General features: G+C 30.6%; 1 protein-coding gene across 1 annotated transcript; it reads right to left on the bottom strand.

The window, feature by feature from the left end:
* Positions 1-11,689: 11,689 nt before the first annotated feature.
* Positions 11,690-17,054, bottom strand: LOC130802823 (probable WRKY transcription factor 32). Its single transcript, XM_057666909.1, has 5 exons — positions 16,639-17,054; positions 14,364-14,959; positions 13,295-13,414; positions 12,542-12,700; positions 11,690-12,352 (listed from the first exon to the last, which is right to left on the bottom strand). The coding sequence occupies exons 1-5, from the start codon at positions 16,831-16,833 to the stop codon at positions 12,013-12,015; spliced, it is 1,410 nt and encodes a 469-aa protein (XP_057522892.1). The 5' UTR covers positions 16,834-17,054; the 3' UTR covers positions 11,690-12,012.
* Between the last annotated feature and the right edge of the window lie 10,035 nt (positions 17,055-27,089).

The raw sequence follows: 27,089 nt of genomic DNA, 5'->3' as shown, positions 1-27,089 counted from the left end.
CCGAACGTGTGGATCCATAAGACATTTTTTTAAAAACAAATCATGGGCTGCAATTTGATTTACTTATAAAGTCCAATATGTTCCCTCTGTTCTAAAGTCTATAACATAAATAATAATTACAAACCCTAAGCTCATGTTTATAATTACTAAATCTGACGATTCACATTATATTGTGTTGTTTGTAGTTTTGTTTTTGGAATTTAATAGTGAGAATATTAGTTATTAAAGACTATGTTAATTTGTAGTTTTGTCATTGTTAGTTTTTTCATTCTTAGTTATACATAATTATTATCATTCGTTAAAAAATATAACTCTATTGCAATCTCAATACGATTTAAAATTCATCAAACATTTCAAAATAAGCATGACTTGTTTTGAGCCCGAATCTGATATTGCATTCATAGATCTGGATCTGGGTCCTAAAAATTTAGACCCGTAGATTCGAATCTAGATCTGGGTCTTGCCGCTGAAAACAAATCTAGATCCGGGTTCACTTGGACTCAGTCCAAATCTGACCATTGCCATCCCTATCCACGACTAATATTGTTCTATTGTGAGCAAATCACAAATATGTCTATAGAACAAAATTTGTAATTTTGATCAATTTATTGAAATAAAAAGTTAATGAGAAAGAACGTTAGTTTTTTACTCCTCAAATTATGCCAAATTTATTTAATAATACTACGTGATAAAGGAAAAAAAATTAAAAAGAACAATAAAAATTTGTAAAAATATTTGGACAGTAGCACAATATACTCTCATAAATCTTGATGACTACTCCACCGAGATTTAGTATACGACCTTAGTCTATAACAATATAAATAACATGATAAAATTTATTATACCTTAGTCTACAACGACATAAATCGACTGGAGAAGACATGGCATCCCTAATAAGAATTTCATCTTTGATCACCAAAGGAAGGCAATCGATTGTAGCTAATTGTTGTTCACAATCTCCATCCTTATTTCCTTTCAAATTTTTATTTAAATTCTTTTTTGTTGTTTTTTTTCTTATGAATTTACTAGTATTTGAGATGGAAGACATGATTGAAATTAATCGAATAGCAAATAAAAAAATCACTAAAAAGAAATTTACTAATTTGACTCTACACTAGAGTAATAAATGAAATTGTTGGAGAAAAAGTTACCATTAATTCCTATTTATATATATATATCTAGGGCTTGTCATTAAAATAAGATTAACCGACAAACAATAGTTTAGGGAAAAAATTTAGGAAAAATTTTAGGGTAAAAAATAGAAAATATTTTTCAAAAAATTAGGAAACACAAATTAAGGAAAAATACAATTTTTAGTGGAAAAAGTCAAAAAGATATGTTATTTAAAAAAATTGGAAATTAAAATTTAGAAACTTTTTTTACAAACGTGCAAGTTTCTTGGAAGCTAAGTAAAACAAGATTTTTTTTTGATAAATGAAATACAGATTTTAAAACTAATTAAACTGTTTCATATATTAAAAAAATAGATTTTTTTTTTTGAAAACTTCTCAAATATGTAGGTCGGAAAACTGATTTTCTTCTCCTTTAAATTAGAGTAATAAATGAAATTGTAGGAAAAAAAGTTACCATCAGTTTCTATATATATATATATATATATATATATATATATATATATATATATATATATATATATATATATATATATATGTATGTATATATATATATATATGTATGTATATATATATATATATATATATGTATGTATGTATGTATGTATGTATGTATGTATGTATGTATGTATGTATATATATATATATATATATATATATATATATATATATATATATATATATATATATATATATATATATATATATATATATATATATATATATATATATATATATATATATATATATATATATATATATATATCTAAAGCTTGTCATTAAAAAAAGATTAACCGGCAAACAATAGTTTAGGAAACAAATTTAGGAAAAATAATAGGGAAAAAACACAAAACTTTTTTTAAAAAATTAGGAAGCATATATTTAGGAAAAATATAATTTTTAGTGGAAAAAGTCAAAAGATATGTTTTTTAAAAAATTGGAAACGAAAATTCAGGAAACTTTTTTTCATACGTACAAATTTCTTGGAAGCTAAGTAAAACAAGATTTTTTTTTTGATAAATGAAATATAAATTTTAAAACTTATTAAATTGTTCCACATACTAATTTATCTTGATTTAGTGCAGAAGTAATATAGACACCGACTACAACATTTTTATTTAGTAATTACTAGATAATCCCCCGTGTGATGCACGGTTTTTTTTTTCATATTATTGTTTTTATTATTTAAAAAAAGAAAATGAATTGTAAATTATTGGTTATTGATTTTCAATGAATTAATAATTGCATGTAATAGCTAATATTTAATTCATTTTAATTTTAAAAATGCTATTTTATAAGTTATGTATGATGTAAAATAATGTTATTTTTATGTTATTTTTTACAAACTAAGCATAACAAACTATGTTAAAAATAAATTCTAATATTAATAAATTATTTTAAACATATATTACAATATTAAATTAACTGATATATTTTAAATGATGATAACATTCATATATAAATAATAATTTAAATAGTAATATAAATATAGAATTAAAAATAGCTTATCTTGTTGAGACTATCTAAATATTAAGACAGATCCATGTAATTAGCACATTATCTTATTGATCACTATAAGATTGTAATTAACACTTTAAGAATTTATGAATAAAAAATATTTAAAGTAATTGTGTCTATTTAAATAGATAAATAATAAAAGAAATTTAGAGTATAAACTTAAAACAAATGTCAGATGATTGCAAAAATGAAGTTGTTTTCTTTACAAATGCAAATATTCGTTCTCATATTTGTCTGACCTTCAATTTTCCTACACCATTTTATCTCTCCTCTTACATCTAGATACATTAGATAGATTATTGAAAGGTTGATTGCATTAACCAATTTCAATAGTGCATTTACATGAAAATCCAATTCCATTATATAATAGGATGACATCACCATCCTATATTAGAGGGAAAATTTTACTCTACAAGGTGACACCTCATAAGTCTTAGGGGTATGATGATGTCAGTGTTTTTTATTTTCGGAATCTTCAGAATCTTCATCGTAATAATGACCAACATCCCAATTACACAAAATTTTCCGTTGGTGTTGTATAGGGCACGTGATATATAGTTTATTCTTAGAAATAAGATTATTTTTGAACCATATTAAATGTAAGAAGTCTCGCAATTTCTTTCTACATTCTACAATCCCTTTTCCTTTTTAACTCTTTCATTATGCTTGTGAGCAATAAAATAAGGCCCAAAACATAACTAGCTTCTTTAATTTCCTATTTTGCTGCATTTTTTATTTTTGATCAAACCTTTCTCCAACTTCATTCGAGCAAAATATTGCATCCACATTGTACAAAAAATAAAAAAGATTAGTATTTCCATATTGTTACTTAGAGTTCGTCTGTTTATTTGTTTATTTCAAAGTCATATGATATATGATTATAATGAATAAAAAATTAATCAACATATTGATTTTGAGAAATGACAACAAAAGTTACAATCACTTTTTATAATTTCTTACTTTTTAATTTCAATTTTATAGAAACTAAAAACTGAAAACAAGAATTTATAACGTACGGGCCCTAATATTATTATTTGGCACATAAAGGAATTAGAATTGGAAAAATGTATGTACCATTCCGAAATGCAAAAGAGCTTGTGGGTTGTTACTCTTTAAACAACTTTTTAGGAAGGATGTCCTCGACTCGTTCTTTACCCATGAATTTTGGCAAATTAGACTTTGTATCGATGCTTTTTGCAATACGAAATTCTCCTTCGAAATCTCCATTAAAGCCTTGCAACTTTGTTATATAGGACACAAAAAAGGTAAAAATATGTAAAATGATTAGAAATAATAATGATTAATAAGAAAGAAAAATATTATTAAACTAAAAGAAAAAATAGTAATGAGCTAATTAATGCAATTAGTTAATTATAGACATTGCATACATTTATTTTTTGATAATCCACGATTAATGTTGTTCTATTGTGAGCAAATCACAAATCTCTATATAGAAGATCATCAATTTAATGTGAGAGAACGTTAATTTTTTACTCTTCAACTTATGCCAAATTTATTTGATAATACTACGTGATACAGGAAAAAAAAAATAAAAAGAACAATAAAAAGTTAAAAAAATATTTGCACAGTAGCACAATATATTCTCATAAAACTTGAAGACTACTCAACCATGACACCGACTACAAATTCTGATTTAGTAAATATTTTCTGTCCAATTTTATTATTATTACATTTAATAAATAACACAAATCTTAAATGAGATGGGATTGACCCATAGATATTTAATATGTTAAAGTGATCATTTATAATTTTAAAGTGATTAATTAAATAAATGGACTAATTATATAAATAATTCTCAAAGTAAAACGATCTCATACAATACGAATTGAGTAAATAATGGACATAAAATAGTACATTTAACATGAAACACTAACAACAATATTATAACTTAGTCTACAACAACATAAATAACACGATAAAATTTATTATACCTTAGTCTACAACGACATAAATCGATTGTAGATGATATCGCAACACAAATAAGAATTTCATCTTTGTTGTTTTTTTTTCCTTATGAATTTACTAGTATTTAAGATGGAAGACATAATTGAGATTAATTGAATAGCAAAAAAATTCACTAAAAAGAATATTACTAATTAATTTGACTCTACACTTACGGCCCGTTTGGTAGGTGGTATTAAATGTTGATAATGAGAATGATTTATAGTGTAAAATGTCATTAAAAGTTTCATATTATTCCCATGAAACTTTAATCACAAAAAAGTTTTTTTGTTTACAATTTTCATTACCCTCGAATACCACCTCTCTGAATGGTAATGCATTGGAATGAATTTTATGAAGGAAATGAGATAATTGAAGTAAGACAAACGTGTAAACTTTTTAGGTAAAGAGGGAAAGAAAACAGGTGTCTTTTGCTCCTGTGAAACGAAAGGAAAGATTAGAAGAAAAAAATAGAGTTTTTGTTTTATTACTCAATAATCATTATGAAGAGAACAAAGTCCTATATATAGGAAGGAAGGACAAAATCGAAGCCAGCTAAGCAATAGACTAACTAACTACTACAATAAAGACTTAATGAAAATAACAACATTAAGCTAATACATAAAATAGAAGCCACAATGATCAATTGTTGATCCTTACGTCTAGTGAAGAGAGAATAATCATGTTTTGACCGACAAAAGCCTTGATGAGCAAGTTCACTTGCAAGTTTTGCAAACCACTGTCTTGAAGCTTGCTTGAGGCCGTATATAGACTTTTTGACTTTGCAAACTTTTGAACATGAGGCCTGATATCCGTTTGAAGTTTTATATATACTTCCTCTTGAAGATCCCCATGTAAGAAGGCGTTATTGACGTCAGGTGGAAATAGGGACCACTATTTACTTGATGTTATAGGAAGGATGCAATGAATAGTGGTGATTTTGACCACCGGGGAGAAGGTTTCAGAATAATCAATACCATACTCCTAAGTATACCCCTTCGCAACCAAACGAGCCTTGTACCTTTCAAGGGTGCCATATGATTTTAGCTTCACTTTATACACCCACTTGCACCCAACTGGTTTCTTCCCTTGTGGTAGATCAACAAGATCCCATGTGTTGTTCATCTCAAGGGTAGTCAATTCTTTGTGCATGGCCCACTATCCATTTGGGATCTTTTGAAGCATCTTTGTAATTTTTTGGTTTATTCCAACAGCTCGGACTACAATCTTGTTCTTGAGCAAAAGAATCATAGGAGACCAAATTACACCAATAAGAAGCAGTGTAGCAAACATAGTCATTCAAATGAGCTAGAGCTTTACTTGTCCTTATTGATTTGCGTATGGAAGTAGTAGATGGGTTACAGTCATTTACTTCTACCTTGTTTAATAGTAGATACAAAAGCCAAACATCCAAAGGCCTTAAGGTTGGTATTGTCAGGTTTTCTATTAAATAATTTTTCATAAGGCGTTTTGTTACATAGAGAGACTAAGGGCATACCTGAATTTTTATTTTTTACCCAAATAAGAAATCTGAATTTTTTATTCTTGTACCATGTGGGATAGTGATGAAGTTATTAGAGTGAGAAACATCTTTATAATCCAGAAAATCATCAAGACAATTTCAAATATGATCACTAGCACCACTATCTATGATCCAATGTGTCACCTTATTAGTATGCATAAATGATATACCTGCAAAATTTGAAGAGCTTGATAGTTCAGCATGATGTACAATGGTTCCTTGAGTGCTTCCTTCCTTTTGTTGCGCCATGAGAGACAATAATCTAGAGAATTATTCCTGAGACATTCCAGTAGGAACATGTACTTCATCATCAGTGCAAGCAAAAGTTGTAGATCTTTTTCCTTTAATCTAACTCGTGTACCCATGCAGTTTGTAACATTTGGTGATGGTGTCTCCTGTATTTTTACAATGGTCACAGAATGAAGTCCTTTTAGTCCCATTTTTCTAATATTTAATTTGTCTGGGATACCCTTTCGAAACATACTGATCTGCATTGGTGATGGGCTCCTTTTCTTGGGTTTGTCTTTTGGACGAAAAAAAGGCAGTAGGTTCAATTTGGTTATGTTTGTTAATCTGTTTATGAGTTTCTTCTTGTTGCAAGATACAATAAACCTGGGACACTCCTAGTAAAACCGACATCGTGAGAATATTTGATCTAACATGCTCAAATTTATCATCTCTCTTCATCAAAAAGTGCAAAATACGTTGATCAGTTTGAATCTTTAGAATTTCTTTGCTTATTTCACATGATTTGCAGCAATTGCAAGTGGGTATATTGACCAAGTTGTCTATTTCATCCCATATAGTTTTTATTTGGGTAAAAAATTCAGCCACACTCATACCTTATGTGTGTTTTAGGCTGAAAAGTTTTTCATGGAGACTATAAAGGTGTGCAAAAGAAGGTTTACCATATCTCTGTTCTAGTTCTTCCCAGATTTCTTGAGCCAATTTATGGTAAAACACACTTTGTGAGATGGAATCATCCAAAGAAGATAAGATCCAACCTATGACAATATTATTACACCATTCCCATGCCTTAAGATCTTTTGAGTCAGCAGAGTTTCTTGAAAACGTACCATCTGCAAACCCCATTTTATTTTTGGCACTGAGAGCCAATGTCATAGATCTCTTCCACTTTTCAAAATTTTCTCCATTGAAGGTAGTGGACATAAGTTTATTATTGGCTTGATCCGACGGGTTTAGATAGTATGCGCTAGCCGGGTTTTGAGTGGCATCAGTGTAAACACTCTCAGATGTGGTATTCATTATAACGGTAATCCAAGAATCAAGAAAGAAGAGAGAAAAAAAGATGGGCTATTTCTTGAAGAATAGCTTAAGATCATTATGAAGAAAAGAGAACCAGTTTACCGAAGAAAAGAATAGCACCTGTAAAAAAACGTTTGAGTGATGTTTTCAAAAGGAAAAAAAAGAGAGAGAAGAGTTATGAATAGTCCCAAGCTTTGATACCATGTAAACTTTATAGGTAAAGGGGAAAAGAAAACATGAGTCTTTTGCTCCTGTGAAACGAAAGGAAAGATTAGAATAAAAAAATAGAGTTTCTGTTTTATATATATAGGAAGGAAGGACAAAAAAAAGCCAACTAAGCAATAGACTAACTAACTACTACAATAAAGACTTCATGAAAATAACAACATTAAGCTAAAACATAAAATAACTAGCTAGTCTTAACAAAACTTGGCCATCAAGGTAATTAAGAGATTTTTCAATAAAAATTACACTAGTTGTTCATTCCCATTACTATTATTTATTACCACCTATCAAACGGGTCGTTAGAGTAATAAATGAGATTGTGGGAGAAAAAGTTACAATCAATTCCTATTTATATATATCTAGAGCTTGTCATTAAAAAAAGATTAACCAACAAACAATAGTTTAGGAAACAAATTTAGGAAAAATATAAGGGAAAAAACAGAAAACTTTTTTAAAAAAATTAGGAACATAAATTTAGGAAAATTATAGTTTTGTGTGTAAAAAGTAAAAAAGATATGTTTTTTGAAAAATTGGAAACAAAAATTTAGGAAACTTTTTTACATACGTACAAATTTCTTGGAAGCTAAGTAAAACAAGATTTTTTTGTTAACGAAATACAGATTTCAAAATTAATTAATGTCATGTTTGAGAATCAGGATTTCATTTGAAATTTTGAAATTGGCTCAAATTATTGTTTGGCAAATTAAAAATTTCAAATTTGAATTTGGATCAAATTCCACCATTGTTTTTAAAGTAGTTAGAGTTGAGAATTTGAGAATAATTTCATAATTGAAATCCATAATTAGAAATGAAATAATTGTTCTCAAACACTACATAAATTATTTCATATATTAAAAAAACATAATTCCTTTTTCTCAATTATGAAAACTTCTCAAATATGTACATCAGAAAACTGATTTTCTTCTTCTTTAACTGAATCAGTTAGATCATCATTTGATTTCTTTTTTCTTTTCAGAAAATCGTATTTTGCTCATGCCTAAAACATGTTTGTTAAAACACAAATTTTTGTGAGAGACCATCTCTTTTGAGCCGGCCCATTATATAATTTTTAAAATATAGTAAGTACTAAGAAGACATTAAGATTGATGTTAGTAGACACTTACGATATTGAAAATATGCATTAAAGATACGGTAAGTAGACATTAAGAATAAAGTAAATAGCATTAATCTTAATGAACTGGGTTTGAAATATGTCTCCCAATAAGACATTCTCTCAAGAGACTGGGAGACTAGTTGTTAAAATTAGTGTTTGCATTCCTGAAATTGAATCTTGCATAAAATTGTAGCTATTTCTTTTACGTATTTACCTCGCCTAAAACTGTACAATTTCAATTCACTATTATTGTACCATTTGGTTTTTGATACTATTTTAATTATTTTTACTTTGTATTTTATTACTAATCTTTAAGTTAAAATATAATCAAGTAAAATCTTATTTAATTTATGTAGATGTAAATTTTATGACATCAACATTTTATAATTTTTAATTAAATACAACATGAGATCAAGGTCGGTTCTTAGGGTATCTAGGATAGCCGATCGCCTAGGGCCCACAAAAATAAGGGCCTTTTTAATATGAAATAGTGATATTCAAACCTGGTTCTGAGCAACACTTTTTAAATAATTTGTTTGTAAATTTTTTTATATTTAAATTAATATAATGTTATAATACATTTTCTTTTAAATTATGTTTCTTGAAGTGGAAAAAATTTTATCTTTTAATATAATAAAGGACCCCATTTAAAAAGACATAGCAAAAATAAATAGTCTCCAAAATCTTTGATACCAACCTACTTGAAATATTTGGGATTGAATATATGAATCGACAAACATAGAAAAGTTAAATAGAAAAATAATGGTAAATAAGGGGAGTATAAAATTAATTATGCTAATTATTTGTAAAAAGAACACCGATCCGCTAATTCCATTCTTTTTATCATCAGAAAAAATAATTTAAAAGTTGTTGAACCAATTTTCTTTGGATTTCCTTGCGATCGAGAAGTAAAATTTTTTTTTTGGAAATTTCATGTTGTAATCCTAAATTTTTGGTTTTTTTTTATGCGGCATACAGACTTTTTTTAATCCACGTGGTGATTTTCACCTTTCAATTTTTCTACATGGTAGACAAATGGAATATTGTTTTTGTTAACTTTATGTTATTTTTACCCAATGTAATGACTTTTTTTCAAAAAATAAACGTCGTGATCAAAAAGTTAACGTTTTGTATTTCATATGGAAAAGTTGAAAGCTCAAGATCACTACGCGGATTCAAAAATAATTTGTAGAAAAGCCAAAAATTCAAGGTTACCATGTGGAATTTCCCTTTTTATTTTGATTTTTCTTTGATCTCATACATTATGCTAAAAAACATGAAAATTTTCAAGTGTCAAGAGAGTTTGCCAAATAAAACTCATTAATTGGCTAAAAAAATGTCCTATTATTTGATCTTGATCAATATATTTACCGTTAAAGTATTTTTGTCTAACATTTATGTTTAGTTAAATTGTGTAAAATAGAAATTATAATAAACTGCATCATATTTGTTGACATTATATCATATTATCATACATTATATTAAAAAACTTTGAAAATTATAAGTGCCACGAATAAAGAGAATTTGCCAAATTGAACTTATTTATTGGCTAAGAAAAATGACATGTTATTTGATTTTGACCAATAACTTTACCATTAAATTATCTTTGACTAGCATGTATTTTTTAATTAAATTGATTAAATTAGAAAATAAAATAGAAAAATTACTAGAAATAATATAATTTTTTAATTATATACTTTAACTTAATCGATTGTGCTTACATACGATCTTCCATATTGTAAGGAACTATAATATAACATTATTGTTTTGCTATATATGTTTTAGCTACCAAGGCAAAATAGCCAATTATCAAATTTATATAATTAATTAATTTGTGCTTTAGATTATCTTTTTAAGTTCATTTGCTTATTCCTATGTATGTAATGACTTTTTTCTTAAACTTCTTTGATATAGGGTAACAATTATAGTAAGATCAAGTTGATCATCTCTTATGTAGGCATTTATTGATCATTTTCTAACTGAGGTTGTTTGGTAAAGATTTTACATCATAGACATTGTTCTCGCTGTTGTTTGAGTCTATAACATATTTAGGGTTTTAAGTATTAGCTTAAATTTTTTATTGAGTTGATTTCTTAACATGGTATCAAAATTCAGTGTTATAAAAGGTCATGGTTCGCATCTTAACCCCTTCTCATTTAAAGTAGTTGAATATTTAGCGCCAAGTATGAGCAAGACTTGCGTTGCATCCACACTTCTAACCCTAAAGGATTTTCGTGTGAAGGGGTTGTTAGAGCATATAACATATCATAAAGTCTCAATTATTAGCTTAAACTTTTAATTAAGTTGGTTCTTTGATGGATAAGTTACATAGACATCTCTCAATTAGAATGTCAAAGTTTTAGGGTGAGGACGACAAATAAGAAATTGTATAGGCTTGAACACGTGTGGGCTTGATCACCTCTATTTCTTATGTTCCCTTTTTCGAAAGTTTATTATTATCTCTAGAGTATCGCGTTTTATCTTAGTTGAAAAGTAAGCACTATTTTTCTACGTAAGGGAGAAACCATATATAAAAATTTGCATTATACATAAAAAAAACACTAAGCCAAGTTAAAAACCATCAAGTATTGTGAAAGTCCATCTTTCGGTGGGGCGACTTCAAAACAAGAACGTTTTACGTAGACTGTCTCACGCAAAAAATTGTGAATAACTTATCTCCTTAAGTAAACACAAATTCTTGTGAGAGACAATATCTTTGAGAGACCATCTCTAACTAAGCTAGCCCAAAAATGAAAATATAGAGTAAGTTTTTTAGTAGGCATTAAAAATATTATAAGTTGACATTTAGAATATTATAGATACTTAAGTACTTACTTGGTGGACATTAAGTATATTGTAAGTAGACATTAAAGACATTGTAAGTAGGCATTAAGTATATGATAGGTAGGCTAACAAACTAAGTTTCTTGGTAGGCATTAAGAATATTGTAAGTAGGCATTTGAAGTACTTTTTTGGTTGTCATTAAGTATATTGTAAGTAGGCATTAAGGATAAGGTAAGTGTATTACAAATACAATAAATGAACATTAAGGTTTAATGGATTAGGCCTGAAAGACGTCCCTCAGGACACCCGGCTACCCGGCTGGTAAGTAAATAGGTATATTATATAGTTGAATGATCATTAATTTAATCCAGACGTAAAGTCAGCCCAACATGTAAGAAATTAAAACTAATCAAAATAAACCAAAATATGTACATGTGTTCACAATGATAGAGTTTTTCCTCCAGCCAAACATCCCATAATTTCACATATTCTCAGCAAGATTTAAGTTCAATACCGATGCTTAAAAGCGTACGAGCAGACTCTAACACTTTATCTCCGTTAGCCTTTTCTTCCCCGAGATCAATACCTGAATTTTTAGACTGCTCCGAACCGGATGCTTTGTGTTGAGACTTGTTTTCCGACTTATCCAACACCGTGTCTGCACTAGAAGGCATGGGATTAAGTAAGCTAGTTTGATTATGCTTCTTAGGAACGGGTACATCATGATCGTGCTTTCCTTCATAAGTAACTATGATTGCACTTGAATCGTCGGTAGCCCTTTCAACATGCTTGCGAACAGGACAACCGGCAGATGAGCACCTATAATAACTCCTAAGAACCAGAAGTAGTCGTATCAGAAAAAGAATCGTAAGTAACAAACACATTTCCGATTGATCCTTAATAGTCTAGTGCCATGCACATATTTTAATAGTGACGTGCTTAAATTGAACTCTAGGGAATAGGGATGGGTATGTGTCAGATCTGAGTCGGGTGGAGTAGAATAGCTGAATAGATGTATACCTAGGATGTGGAGTTCCTTTAACCATCTTTTGGCCGTACTTGCGCCACCGGTACCCATCGCTAGGCAATCCAATATCGCCCACGGAATGCACTACAATTTTCGGATCCTTGAAGGTTCTGTACACCAATTCGGAGCAAGCTTTACCACTTTCTTTTATCCTGCACATCGCATGCATGGTAACATTTAACGGAGCGGACCCACAGACCCTCAAAATTGATCATAATATCTAGACAAAAATAAAAAATAAAAGAACCATAATATTTTTACTTAAACATATTCAACATTTCTTGAAATTTTTCTAAAGAACTTCAATTATTATTTATCGTGAAGGTCGAGCACTCCCTTCCATGCCCGCAAGCCCTTTCATGGGTCGAGTGTGCAGTTTGCTTCTAAGAAAGACTCTTAAGGAAATCTAAGAAGCATAGATTAAGAAATACGAAAGATTATCGAAAATAATACAACCTTTTACTCATCTGGAGTAAATAATCCCATTGATTATTTCCAATAATTTCATCGTTATGTATTTGCTCTCAGCACACCCGGTGTGGGAGAGGAGGGGTGGGACTGTGGTAGTTCATGGCTAAAGTTGTGGTTGTTTAGATCATTGGATATGATAGAAGCAATTATATAGCCAATGTTGGATTATTAGACAATAATCCAAACGTCAGATTGTTTGCAGCTGATGAATGAAAGATTGGATTATTTGCGACTAACTTTTCCTAAGAAATAAGCAATTAAAATTCAAAAAGTACCTTCGTTTCTTCAACGGAGCAACATCAGGCACCCTCATGGGATCAATTATGGCAGCTTCATTAGAATTTTCTGATCTCAACCTGCTATGGTGTTCCACTATGGCTACCTCACTCTCAGGTCTGATTTGGTCAAGCAAATACACAAGACAACAAATACAAATCACTAATGAAAACAACTATAAAGGCTTCAAGAACGATATATCGACTCAAACCACAAATATTGACCAAAACTATGATGGGAACCGAGAAAAAAATAATAACGTAAAACTAAAAAATTGACAATATTAAGAATTTGGGTCAAAATGGTTGAGTTTAGACCACCTCAATGTGACACTCTCATGTCATATTTGTCAAGCAAATAGACAAGAAAACACATAGAAGCCAACAATGATAAGAAAGTAAAGGCCTCAACAAGGACATATCGACTCAATCCACAAAAATTGACCAAATATATACTGGAAAGCCGAGAAAAAAATAATGACAAAATTACAAAAATTGACAAAATTAAGAACCTGGGTCAAAACGGTTAGGCTTAGGGTACAATCGAATTTGACCCTATTTTTTTTTATTTGTAAATGGAAAAATTACCGTGAATAATAAAATATTTCATTAATATCCTACAATAATATCAATTTTTGATAAATCATGAATAACACCAACTTAGGGGTATTTAAACCTAAAATAATACCAACTTTAGTTTATTAATTAATTTACCAAATTTTTGTGTTTTATAATCTAGTATAGTTTGAGTTTTAACATGTTAAGGATATTCTAGGGAACCACCCTCTGACTTGGTATAATTCATGCTTAATCAAAAGTTGGTACTATTGTAGGAAAATAAGCAAAAGTTTGCATATTCCTGGTAATTTTTCCTTTGCAAATTGGGTTATTTTCGGGTAATGACTAAATTACGAGTATAATCCAATGATTTGCGTCAGGTTTTAGGTCAATTTCAAGTCGGATCAAAAACCGAAAGGTTTGTTAACATCAACAAAAAGAGGAGTGTTCTCTACATATAGACAAATATCTAAAAACAAAATCTAACAATATCATAGCCACATCAACTTGCCTTAAGGTAGTATCATTTGTTTTGATATTTTGCTCCTCAGCAGCATCTCTGGTTGATTCTTCAGCCACACTGATGAATTTTTCATCCTGGGACTTATCAGTAAAAGTTCGTATTTGTTCATCTTCTTTGTCACACGTAACCGGTTGAGAAACATCATGATTTTGTACAGACGAGCCATTGGAGATGCTCGTGCGTAGAGCTGAATCCTTCCTTCGACCAGAGCCCTTGATGTTTCGAGGAGGATCGTGATTGTGTTCTCCTTTATAAACAACTTCAACAACTTCCCCCGATACATCTAAATGTCGAACCTTCTTTTTGGCACAACAAGAGGTAGAAGTGCAACGATAATAGCTTCTAGAACTCCCTGAGCTTTTCACTTGTTTTTGGCCATATTTCCGCCAGCTATACCCATCTGATTTCGGTGTCCTTGGAGCATCGTCTAACGGTTTGTCTGTATTGCACGAGGCGCTATGGTTTGGCAACGGTTTGATCAAAGAGTTTGTCGATTCAGCTTCGAGTTTTGTTTCGGGATGAGTCTGTGCAGCTTTAGCAGTAACATTGGCCAAGGCTTCTTGATGAGACATCACAAACTGTCCCTATTGAGCATAACAAGAAAACAATTAGACATTAAGAGATGCAGGGAATAGCATATGTAAGCTTGAGAACCTTAGTTGCTAATTGTGAAGCCTAAATTCAGGTAAACACGCAAAATCTATGTTACCCGGACTCTACATTTTATTAGAATATACATACTCTGGGGCCTCAACTCTAGGGCCTCAACCATTAGCTTAAACTTTTAATTGAGTTGGTTCTTTGACATCGTATTGAAAGCTAGCTTGACAAAAGATCATTAGTTCAAATCTAAACCACCCCTCATCTAAAATGGAGTACTTAGTGTCAGGTATGAAAAGAACATGTACAGTATCCACAAATCTAGCCCAAAGGACTCTCATTTGAGAGGGCGTGTTAGAGTATATAACATATCCTAACCTCAACATCAGCTTAAGCTTTTAGTTGAGTTGGTTCTTTGACACATTTGACCTCAAGTACCAGTGTCAGATCCTCAACATAAGAGTTCTTTCCTGATTTAGCCGACTTAGACACTCGAACACATACCCGTGTCAGATATGTGTTTTGGAGTCAGGGTAAGTGAGCACAAAATAGGAATTTAGTCCAAATCAGTCCATAAATCAGACTATAAGCATATATCAAAATCACCAATTACCATTTTTCTAAAAAGTCAATCATAAGCAACCTCTTTGTTATTACATAGACAAGGTTTTGTACATTTAATCCCACTTCGGATGGAACCACTCAGTGGCATTGAGGCGATGAGATGTATTCGACACACTAACATTTTACATATATGAGTTAGATTCAGACATTCAGAATCAGAAATCTTAGTTAGCTGCAGCTGGACTTATTACTTCCTCATTTTCAATGTCTGGAATCTCAGCCTTTGATCGAGCCTTAAGGGGTGTTACTTATTGGGTCGGCCCATTTATTTTTTTAACCAATTTAAAAAATAAAAGTTCAAATTCAAGAATTAAAATTCTAAGATTCAAAAGACTAATTTTAAGACTTTTGAAAATTTGAAGTTATGAAACTAATTCCAAGACTTAGAAATACTTTATTTCAAGGCCTAAAATTCAATCAAACACAATATTACTTGGACTTTGATACTGATATCGGATACTTCTAAATATTCAATTTTACGAAGTGTCTAAGCGCCATACCAACTATTCAATTTTACGAAGTGTCTAAGCGCCATACCAACGTCCGACTATCAGAGATCAGACAAGGGCACCAAAGCAAAATAAATAGTACAAATAACATAGCTCAAACATAAAATTGCTATTAAAAACCTTAGAACTATCTTTTTAGTATTGAAATTTCTTTAAATTTTTAAATTAGTCTCAAGTCTTGGAATTGATTATCAAAATTTAGAAAAAACTATTATCAAAACCTCAAGATTTTGAGGGCAATATACTATCAAACATGGTGAACGTCCCTATCAATAATCCTATGATTTTGTTGGGCCGAAACTTCAAAAAGCTCACATCTTTTTCCATCATACAAAAATACGTCAAACATAAACAATGACCCAAAATAAGTAATAAATACTCGGAAAATGACAAACGATAAATAAACTCAATTTTAAATTAAATTTACAAAAAAAACATATACTTCATCTATAATTAATTAGTCATATCAATATCAATAAAAAGAAAATTATCAAACAACAAATAAAATTAAAAAAAGAATAAAAAAATACCTGAAAGACGTCAGTTTTGAGTGAAGGATTAGGCGAATGAGAAGAATTAGCAGCCAAAACAACGCCTTCTAGAAGCTTCGAGAAAGAAGTATAATTAAAATTAGAATTGTTAGAATTAATAGAATTAGAATTGTTTTGAGAAATCATATCTGGGTTAGATTCTTCTTTTTTGGGTTTGTGTTGTTCAGTTTCCATTTTTAGAAAATTATTTTTATAAATAAAAGAATAATAAAAGAAAAAAAAAGAAGGAATTGTTATGAAAATGAAGTTGAGAATCGAAGGAGAAGAAGAAGATGAAGAAGAATTGTGTTCTTGAAAAAGAAAGATTGGTTGAAGCAAAAGTTTTTGGTCAAAAAAAATGAAGAATGGAGAGAGAAAGACGGGAAGACAGGAGAAGTGGGTTTGTACTTTTGACTAATTGTTGACCAGGCGGTTTCTTTTGGCTGACTCATTTTTACACTTGTTGTGACTTGTGACTTTTCTTATTTTCAGCAATTTCTGTTTTTTCAGGGTTAAGGATTGACGTGTCGATTTTTAATTGGACATTAAATTGATATGAAAATCTACTTCCTCCCATTGTAAAATTGATAAAATTGACACTATTCATTCATTACTTTTAATTTGTGATTAGTTTTTTTAATTTATAAGTAAAAATATAGTTAAAAAAGATATTGTTTGATTCATCTCATTGCAAAGATTATTAATATTGAATTTTTATAATTTTTTATTATACATAATTAGATAAATTAAGGATTTAATTAGTGCATTAAACTGCGTGAAAAAGAAAATGTTGCAAGTAAATTGAAACGAAAGAAGTATCTTGTTATAACCTGGTTTTGAAATACTTGCAACTGATTGTAAGTTGCAACACATTGCAAAATGAAACAATTAATTACAGGTGTTATACGGAGGAAGTATAAAGTAAGTATTACACACATACTCGGTGGAGTTTTAGGATATCTTAAGCATTTAAAATATTGTAAATAGGCATTAAGAATGCAGTAAGTAGACATTTAAGAATGTTGTCTGTAAGCATTTAAGGATTCTGTTAGTAGCATTAAAGATATTGTAATAACTATGCATTAAAGATACAGTAAGTAGATATTAAGGATGATATAAGTAGGCATGAAAGATACAGTACGTAAACATTAAGCTTTTATGGGCTAGGACTAAAAGACGTCTTCGAGACAAACAATCTCTCAAGAGACGGACTGTTTTTATTTTGAATTGTTTTATTAAATTTGTTAGGATTTCATTTATGGAGTAACTCTGCTTTTTCTTTGGTTCTCATTTATATATTTAATTTATTTTTTTACTTAATTTAAATATCTCATTTATTTTTTCACCTAAAGCTACAATGGTAATTGTTTTAACTTTTGATCCTCAAGCAAAAAAATTATGATATGGTAAAAGAAGTCATTCCGACTAAAAGAAATATTGTGACCCATAATTTTTTTGATGGACCTAACATGACTTGGCCAACGTATTAAATAAATTTGTAAATTTAATTAACAAATATTCGTATAATTATTACAGTATAAAATTTGAAATTCAATAAAAAGTGAGAAAACAATATAATATTTGATCGAATTGTTGAATTTCAATCATAATAGCCTCAGATATATGATGATATGATTCTTTCAAGATATAACTTCATGTCCTGCAACCACAAGAGAAAACTAATTCGAAGGAAATTTCTCGGAAAGCCCCTCGCTCAAGTCAGTCCTGAAAAAGATGATAAAGAGCTTAATTCAGAAAGCATTTTGTAGAGATGAAATGCGTATATGTTTCTTTAGATCTCAAAGGCATTTATAGTTGTTTTTTCAGGGATTTTAAGAGTTGTCCTCTAGATAGTAGAAAAGTAAGTTTACTGTAGAGTAAATGGGTAGTTAATTTAGGTGGTGACTAAGAGTAGTGATAGTAGTGAACAAAGGTGGGTAGTTTGAGTTTTAGTTTTAATTAGAGTTCGACTAAATGGGTTATAGGCTTATTTGACCCTATAACATTAGTCCCACACATGAAGAGTGATAAAGGAGGGAATTTAATATAGCGAGGGCATCAATCTTTATGCAGAAAACAATCATAACTGTGATACGAACCAATTAGATCTTCGGAAGAAACCATACAACAAGGTCCGAATAAGTTAATCTTCAAACTCTTGCCTCGACGGGCTCATGCTTGATGGGAGCCCCATGAATTATATATGTTTGGCCTTTAGGCCACTTTTGATCATTCAGCCTTAGAGCCTAATATAATGATATGACATTTGAGTCTGATATGATGATTTGGCATTTGATCATTGATAGAAGACTTTTTTAATGTCGTCGCTAAAGCCTCCAATCAAACAAAATTTATAAACACCCTAATTTAAAGCTACACAAGTGTAGTGATAAGCAGGGGGTCGATCCACAAGGAGGCAAGTTGCGAGACTTAGGGCCTCTTTAGGTGTTGGGGGATCATGTATTGAAAGATTGGATACGGGTTAGTCTACAACTATAACTACGAAAATAACAAAGAAAGAAGAACCAGGATGGGTTAACTCACTTGTGATGGCTATCCTATGGTAGAGCTTTTGATATCCTTAAGTTTGATTAGAGATAAGTAGAACACAATACAAAGAGTGATCCGATCCTGGATTGGGCTTGAGATCACCTCCAAAAATCTCATCCTCCTCACTCTCATGAGTAAAGACAAAAGTATCGGGCAACAAAAGTCAACTATTCGTCAATCCTCCCTTACTCTCGTAGGCGGAGGGGAAAACTCCTAGTTGAAGGGGTGATTGCAAGGTTCAACTCTTGTCAATCCCTTGCACCCGACTCATTCATGGAGCAAGGGTTTAGGTTACTTCGGGATTCAATCCTCGTTGGCCTCCCAATAGCAACTATGGCAACGCTCTAGTAATGGATGGAGCAACCCTTCTCCTAAGTCTCCATTCAAACCAATATCAACCAATATTCCACTATTATCAAGCCATCAACAAGAGTTGAGCTAACCGCAACCCCTAACCAACTATTCACTATTCATAATTACAATCATCAAAACCATTAACAACATGTATTCTAAGCATTCGAACATCAAAAATATAAAAATGAACAAGACAAAAATAAATATTCAAGAGCAATTGAGAAATATTATAAACTTACTAAAATTAACAAATAGACAATAAAATACTAAAAATTAATGAGATTAGAAATTACCCACAAACTTTAAAGAAGATTTAAGAATAAAAGACAAAAACCCATAAATGCTCATCACCAAACTCCATTAAAAACCTTTGAAGCTTCTAATAAAATATCAAAAAAAGATAGAAATAAATTAGACCTAAAAAATTTTAAGGAAAGGAATCTAGGATTTAAAAGTGTAAAAAACAAAGAAAGCGAAAAGAACAAAAAAAAAAAAAAAAAAAAAAAACGATGTTGTCTTATTCTGTTTTCTGCTTGTTGCCCACTTCTGTTCACGAAATTTCTTGTTTTAAGTTCGAAATTGGGGCTGAAAAGTAAAAGATAAATTCATTAGACGCTGAAGCAATGAAGAAAAATTTATCTCAAATGGTTAGACAGGACTTATTGTAGGTTCCAATCCATGCTGCTACTTTTTTGCTGTATCTTTTTGCAATTGCTAGGGAAGAATGTTGCCATTTTAGAAATATCATAACTTCTTCGTTAGAACTCCGAATTCGATGTGTGACCAGTCGATTCGAAGCTAACGAAATCAATTTTTGCATGCTTCCTGGAGATCTATCAATTTCTTGATGTTTCAACCTCCATGAGCCATTTAGTGGACTATTTCTATAAATGAATTCTTCTTCACTTGAGTTGGACTTCTTTTTCACCTCTTATCCTCATTTCTTTCTTGGCTTTGATCCATTCTTTCTCAAGACTTTCGGGGGATTAGGAAGCATCGTCTCTAACACGTCTTTTCTCGGAAAAAGGTGGAAAACCTATATAAACACGAACAAACACATGCTTCCCTCGAAAAGGGATGTAAACTAAGAAAATGGATTGAGATGTAACAAAAATCGCAAAGAAATATAACAATTATCACGCATAAACGGAAATAAAATTGGGTTTATCAATCATGATAAGATGATATGACCCAACTAGAGGTGTTCAACGGGCCGAGCCGGGTCAAAATTTAAATGGGTCGGGTTGGGGTGGGTCATGTCAAATGTTAAATGGGCTGGAGCAGGTCAAAGTTCATTTATATCCGACTCAATTTGAACCTTTTTTTAAAAGTTCATAAAATAGTTTTATTTTATTTTATGGCCCGTTGGGTTGACACTCCTATGTATATAATAATATCATATGTAAATATAAAAAGAAAGTGGTAAAATTTTTTCGCAACCAATTCCTTTAATTATCAGACCAGGCCCGACCTGACCCTTTACACCAAGGTCGATTAATGACCCGACCCGTTATTAGCCCGACCCATTAATGACCTATTAAAATGCGACCCGGCCATTGACCCGTTGGGTCGACCTGCCCCGTTGAACACCTCTAGATCCAGCAGTTAATTACCTGCGACTTTATGATAAGGAATCAAACTAGGTGAATCCTTTGAAAGAATTTATGAATATTTGGATTTGACATTATCCGCTGTTTATTTTTGCCTGCCACACTAAATTCTATGGGTCACATGTTGTTAGATGTCCCCACTACTATGAAATATGAATCCAAGGTATTTGAAGCATCCACTTGAAGCAATTTTTTTCTCTTATATTTTTATAGTGTCTCTCGTTATCTTGTTTGTTCTAAAATTACACTCCATTACTCTCTTTGCTCCAACTTAATTTGAAACATCGTGACTCCAATTCTTGTCTTCATCATTTTATTTTAACTTAGCATTTACCCCTTATTTCGTCTCATCTACCGAAACAATGTCATCAACAAACAACATGCACTAAGGGACGTCTTCTTGTATTGAATTCGTTATCTTATCTATGACCGCTCGAAAAACATTCATGAATTGTGCATAGCACGAAAATTTATCTAGTTTACTATTATTGATGAACTTTGGGCAGTTTTATTTTCATATTATTACTTTAGTAGTATATCAGTTATTTTATTATATTATTATGAGTGTATCAAATATATGCCCCTTTCATTTTTGTTTCTAGATTCACTCGTAAATGGAAGCCTATTTCATACTAATGATCCCTCTAAACCAATATAATTGCACTTATTTCTATATAATTTTGTTTCATTTACTTTGCACAAAATTCTTTTTAGCAATGATTTTACTAATTTATTTTAATTTCAGCTACAAACATACTTTCCCCTTTATATCTAAACACATATTGAGGCAAAATCCCGCAAAAAACCAATGGTGATTGACTATCTCTTGGCTAGATCGCCAAAATTTGGATGGTTGTATATTTGTGTTACTTGTATGATACTTTTTATTTTCTAATTAAATATATGTTTGATTTTGACTATACATTATTTTAATTTTAAATATTTTTAATTATATTTGAGAAAAAATTATAAAAAATTAATATTTATTAAATTTATATTGAGCCAAATAAAATAAAATTATATTTGACTATATTTAATTGATACATTAAAAATAAAATACTTCTATAAATTAGAAATGATAGATAATTCACAAATTCTTGTGAGAAACGGTCTTTTTGAGAGACTATTTCTAATTGAATCGGCTTATTATATATTTTTAAAATATTATAAGTAGGCATTAAGAATGAGATAAGTAGATATTAAGAATGATGTAAATAGACATTTAAGATATTGAAATAAGACACTAAGCATTAAGGATAATGTAAGTAGACATTAAAAATACAGTAAGAAAATATTAATCTTTAATGGGTTGAACTTAAGATACATCTCTTAAAAAGATGATCTCTTAAGAGACTAACCGTACATAAATAGTGTAGAAAACAAATAAGGGGGCGGAGAGTGCTCTACAAGACTACAAAGTCCACAATCCTGTCTAGTAAAGGAAAAACACACATATAGACAAAGGATATTTCCTATTTCTCGGATTTTTTATTTGGCTCACTTCAACTAGTTGTTATCATCAAATACACCCTTTGAAAGGTCAGGGAGTTTGGATTTGAGTCACATATAAATAGATTACGAATTTTTTGATTTAAATTTAATTTATTTAGTTAATTGGATCGAAAATTATAACCCTAACTTAATTCGTAACAGATGTCCACGTAATTTCAACCTAATTCAACTTCTCTAAAGTTTCTTTATTCATTTTAAGGTTTTTAACGTTAACTTTATCTTATTTTTAGGTGTCAATTTTAAATTTTTGGTTCATAAGTTGTTTATTTTGTTCTTACTGTGTAAAAAAAATATAAAATAAATTCGAGTTATATTTTTTCTATTTTCCTTGAAATTAAATTGTTTAATTAAGTTAGAATTTTTTAGGTATAAATTTTAACATTAACCTAACTCATTCAATAAATAAATCAGGTTAAATCCATCAATCTGTCTATAATCAATCTATAACTATTACTAAAATAAAACACAGATGACATTATCACTTTTTAAAATTGCTTATGAATCACAAATTCAACAAAAATTTTCCCTCCAAAACTCAATGATGTCATTGTTATTATGACTAATATTTATATCTTTGACTTTACTATTTTATAATTATGATTATAATATTATCCATATTGATTGATTTTTTACTTTTTGAATTATATACTTAAATTTATTTAATGTATTAGAAAACTGTGTATTTTATTTCTTTTTTTCAATTATTTATAGAATTTTTTCAATTTTATTTATTAAATGACTATAAAATCTTAGTTTATATAAATATTTCAGAAATTTTAATAAAGCCGTGCATGACGCGGGCAATATCTAATTATTTAACTAATTTAATTTATTGGGTGAATTATCACAACCAAACCTATTTAATTCAGATATGCTTCCATATGTTCCTAATTTAAGTTGGTTGCTCAAATATTTAAAACATAAAAGTAAATGAGTATTGGAAGTATAATATTCAGATAAGCTCCAATGCTCCATCTTGTTATGAAGTGCTTCATTTTGACCGTCTTTTTTATTCATTCAAGTAGGAATCACTTAGACTAACCAAAATTGGGTTTTATAGAATTAGAAGTCATTGTGGTTAAAGATCACGATGTGGCTACACGGTAATGCAGATAGTATCAATTCTGCATATTTGAAAATCTTTGACTCAATCCATACGATATCATCTTATTTTACAACATGAGTATGAGGCTCTAATTCTTATCTATGAATCAAACCTTGTTGTATAGAAGGAACGAAGATTAAAATAACACGTATACGATCTCATTGAAGAATTAGAGAGAGGTTGACTAACATATATACTTGATAAACTACTCCTCCTATTAATACCAATTTATTTTAGAATGGACCCTCATTGGCTTTGTGTGTAGTCAACTCTCATCTTGTGTAAATCATATGTATAAGCCCAAATTTATCAGATACGGGCAAGAATGATTCCCAAGCGAATCACACATGGGATGAGGACTAGGAGTATCCTTCAAGTCACTACTATTTTGCAGCAGTCCAAAATGCATTCCTAAGCAGAAGCTCAGAATTGGGAGCAACCGAGCAAGCACAAGTCCACTAATAATCTCAAGGAACCAATCCAAGCCTTATAGAACCCTCTGTTTTGTGTAAACAAGAAGCAATTACCCAAAACAATAAAGAAAACAATAAAAATTCAATGCAAATAATTCTAAAAAATCACACTAAGAATTTACGTGGTTCACTATCAATGTGATAGCTACGTTCATGGACACTCAGATCAAAAGTTTCACTATAAAATCAAAAATTACAATATGAATCAAAGACAAATCTCTAAAAATCTCTCACTTTTCTCTCTTGTGTTTTTATGAAACCCTAACCCTGATTAAAGGGGTGTTTATATAGTAAACCTCTCTTGAAGAACAGATTAGGGTTTACAAATCAAGAAAATGACCTAGAAAATGAGAAAACTCCAATTTGACCTCACGCATATGAAGCTGACTCGACTTTCTCCTTGAACCAAGAAACGTCAAGTAGGCGTTCCCTTTTGGAAGTAGTTTTCCAAAATCAGAATGTTACGTCGAGCCGCCTTTCTTTAAAGCCTAAAAAATGTCGACTTGGCGTTTGCTTCTAGAAATCCGCCATAGATCAGTATTTCATGACGACTCGCCTTTTCCCAGACCCCCACCAACTCCGACTCGACATTGGCCACTAGAATGCCATGTCCTCGATTCATCTTCTCCCATGTTCAAGACTCTTGTTCGAGTCACCTAAACATTAACACCTTGTAATTTGATCTAAAGCATGCAAACATTGAACAAGATTTGACCCGACCTAAAAAACGTTCTAGAATTATGTTAAAATCAATATAGACACAAGACCCGATTTAAAACCTACCCGAAAAAACTAACCTAAAATCAACCTAAATGAACACCTCTAATTGTGAATACGATAACTAAATTCAAATTTAGTACATGAATGAAAATTTGATCATATGCACACATGACACCTCCAGCAACAATTAGTAATGAAAAAGCCCATTGCTTACAGTAATTATCTCATAAACTTCTCAAAATTCAAGGTCTTATCAATGTTGAACATTTAGCGTATAATAATCCTATGTATTTAATCACCAAGTACTACAAATAGTAATGGCACAATATGTATTAAAATATAAGGTCCAAAAAAATGGGTTCAAAGGATAGACCAAAAGAAAAGTTGGAAAACTAAGTCAGCAAGGAAAGCCGACTCGGCTTTAGGTTCTAGAAAACTGATTTTGTCCAGTAGGAAAAGCCGAGTCGGCTTTCCTGGGGTTAGAGCAAAAGCCGACTCGGCTTTTTCCTTTAACATGACTGTTGTGTCTTTACGTTTCCTTTGAATTAATTGCATTGGATTCCTTTTATTATTCCATATCATTTCTGATGTTACAAAGGAGTATTTGGTAGGAATAATTGTTACATTTGGGAAATTAATAATTTAAGACGAGTAAGTTTAAAAGAATTATTAGTGCGAGAATGATCTTAAATACACATAAAATATTCTCAATTTGATTTCTCTTCTTTTCCTTTTCTTTTAAATTGAAAAAAAAAACAAAAAAAACCCAAAAGCCCTCCTCTCTTTCTCCCTCATGCGTATGAACCCAAAAGAGAAGCAGACATTCATCATCCTTCTTCTTCAAGCCATTCGAATCAGTCTCCATTCCCTCACCTTCTCCATCTTTGAAATTCAGATCAAAAGAGAAATCAGAATAAACGCCCCTCCTTCTAACACTCGAAAATTAGGGCAAACCACACTGTAAGCATCTTCTACTTTGGGTTTTCACAAGATACATAGCAAGTCTCCATCTCTTGCCGCCATTATTGGATGATTCGAAAAAATTTATGGAGGCATTGTTCTTCTTGTCGACTTTTGGTGTAAAGATTAAGGTTCAAATCTTTCTAATCAATATGTGTTATTGTTTGATTCCTTCCTTCCCTTATTCTTTTGTTCTTTTTCTCTCAAAGAATTAAACCATAGCTTACCTCTGATCGGATTTTCAAGCAACATCAGTAATTGTGAGCCTTTTCTTCCATTGAAGAAGTGGTCAACATAGCAGCAGCCGAAATTCACTTTCCAAACCGTTGAATTCTGCCGAAATGGGGAAAAATAAATGAAATTTGGTCTTGTTGACTAGACATCAAATCCAAGCCGAAAATCAAGCATTTAATCTGATTTTCTTTTTTGTTTCTTGTAGCTGCAAACAGAAGGCAATCCTTCTTGCTTTCTTTTTCCGTTTTTATAAATGATTGTACTCTTATTCATATACTTTCACTTGTATAATCTTTCATTCATGTGTTAAACCCTAAATGTTGTTGAATCTTGGAATATATATGAGTTAGTTAGATAAGTTCTTAATTGGAAAACTTATGGGAAATGTGTTATTAGTGAGCTATGTGATGATGAGAATTTAAGTGTGGGCTATGATTTTATTAGTAGATTATTCGAATGATTTAGTTGTGGTTAATTCAGTGTTCTTAGATGTAATATTAACCTTTTCAAATTATGGTAATGGTTAAATGTTGATTGATTGGTTGTTCTTGAAAGTATCTAGGGTACGTGTGAAAATTATTAGTTGAATGGATAAACTAGCTGAGTCCTTCTTTTTGGATAGTTTGTTAATCTTTGTTTAGTTTCTTGGTTTTGAGTTTAGATGAACATGAAAGTGTTTGAATTGGAATACAAAGGAAATTGTGGAGACGTATAATCTTTACAAGAATATAAGCTAGAATAAAGCAAGTTTATATATTTTGATGATATGGAGGGTTGGAGTTAGGACTTGCACAATCCCTGAAATGAGATGCAATGAGCTATATAAACCTAGTTGTAGTATCGTATGCTTTGTTGTTACGCTATATTTTTTATGCTTCAGAAGGCGATATCATCGAGGAGCCCTTCTAGTGATCGCGGAGTACCAGACTTAAC

The sequence above is a fragment of the Amaranthus tricolor genome, chromosome 16 (assembly GCF_026212465.1).
Source record: "Amaranthus tricolor cultivar Red isolate AtriRed21 chromosome 16, ASM2621246v1, whole genome shotgun sequence".
Classification (NCBI taxonomy): Eukaryota; Viridiplantae; Streptophyta; class Magnoliopsida; order Caryophyllales; family Amaranthaceae; genus Amaranthus; species Amaranthus tricolor.
The sequence above is the reverse complement of the archived record's forward strand: the minus strand, read 5'-3'. Positions and strand labels throughout refer to the sequence as shown.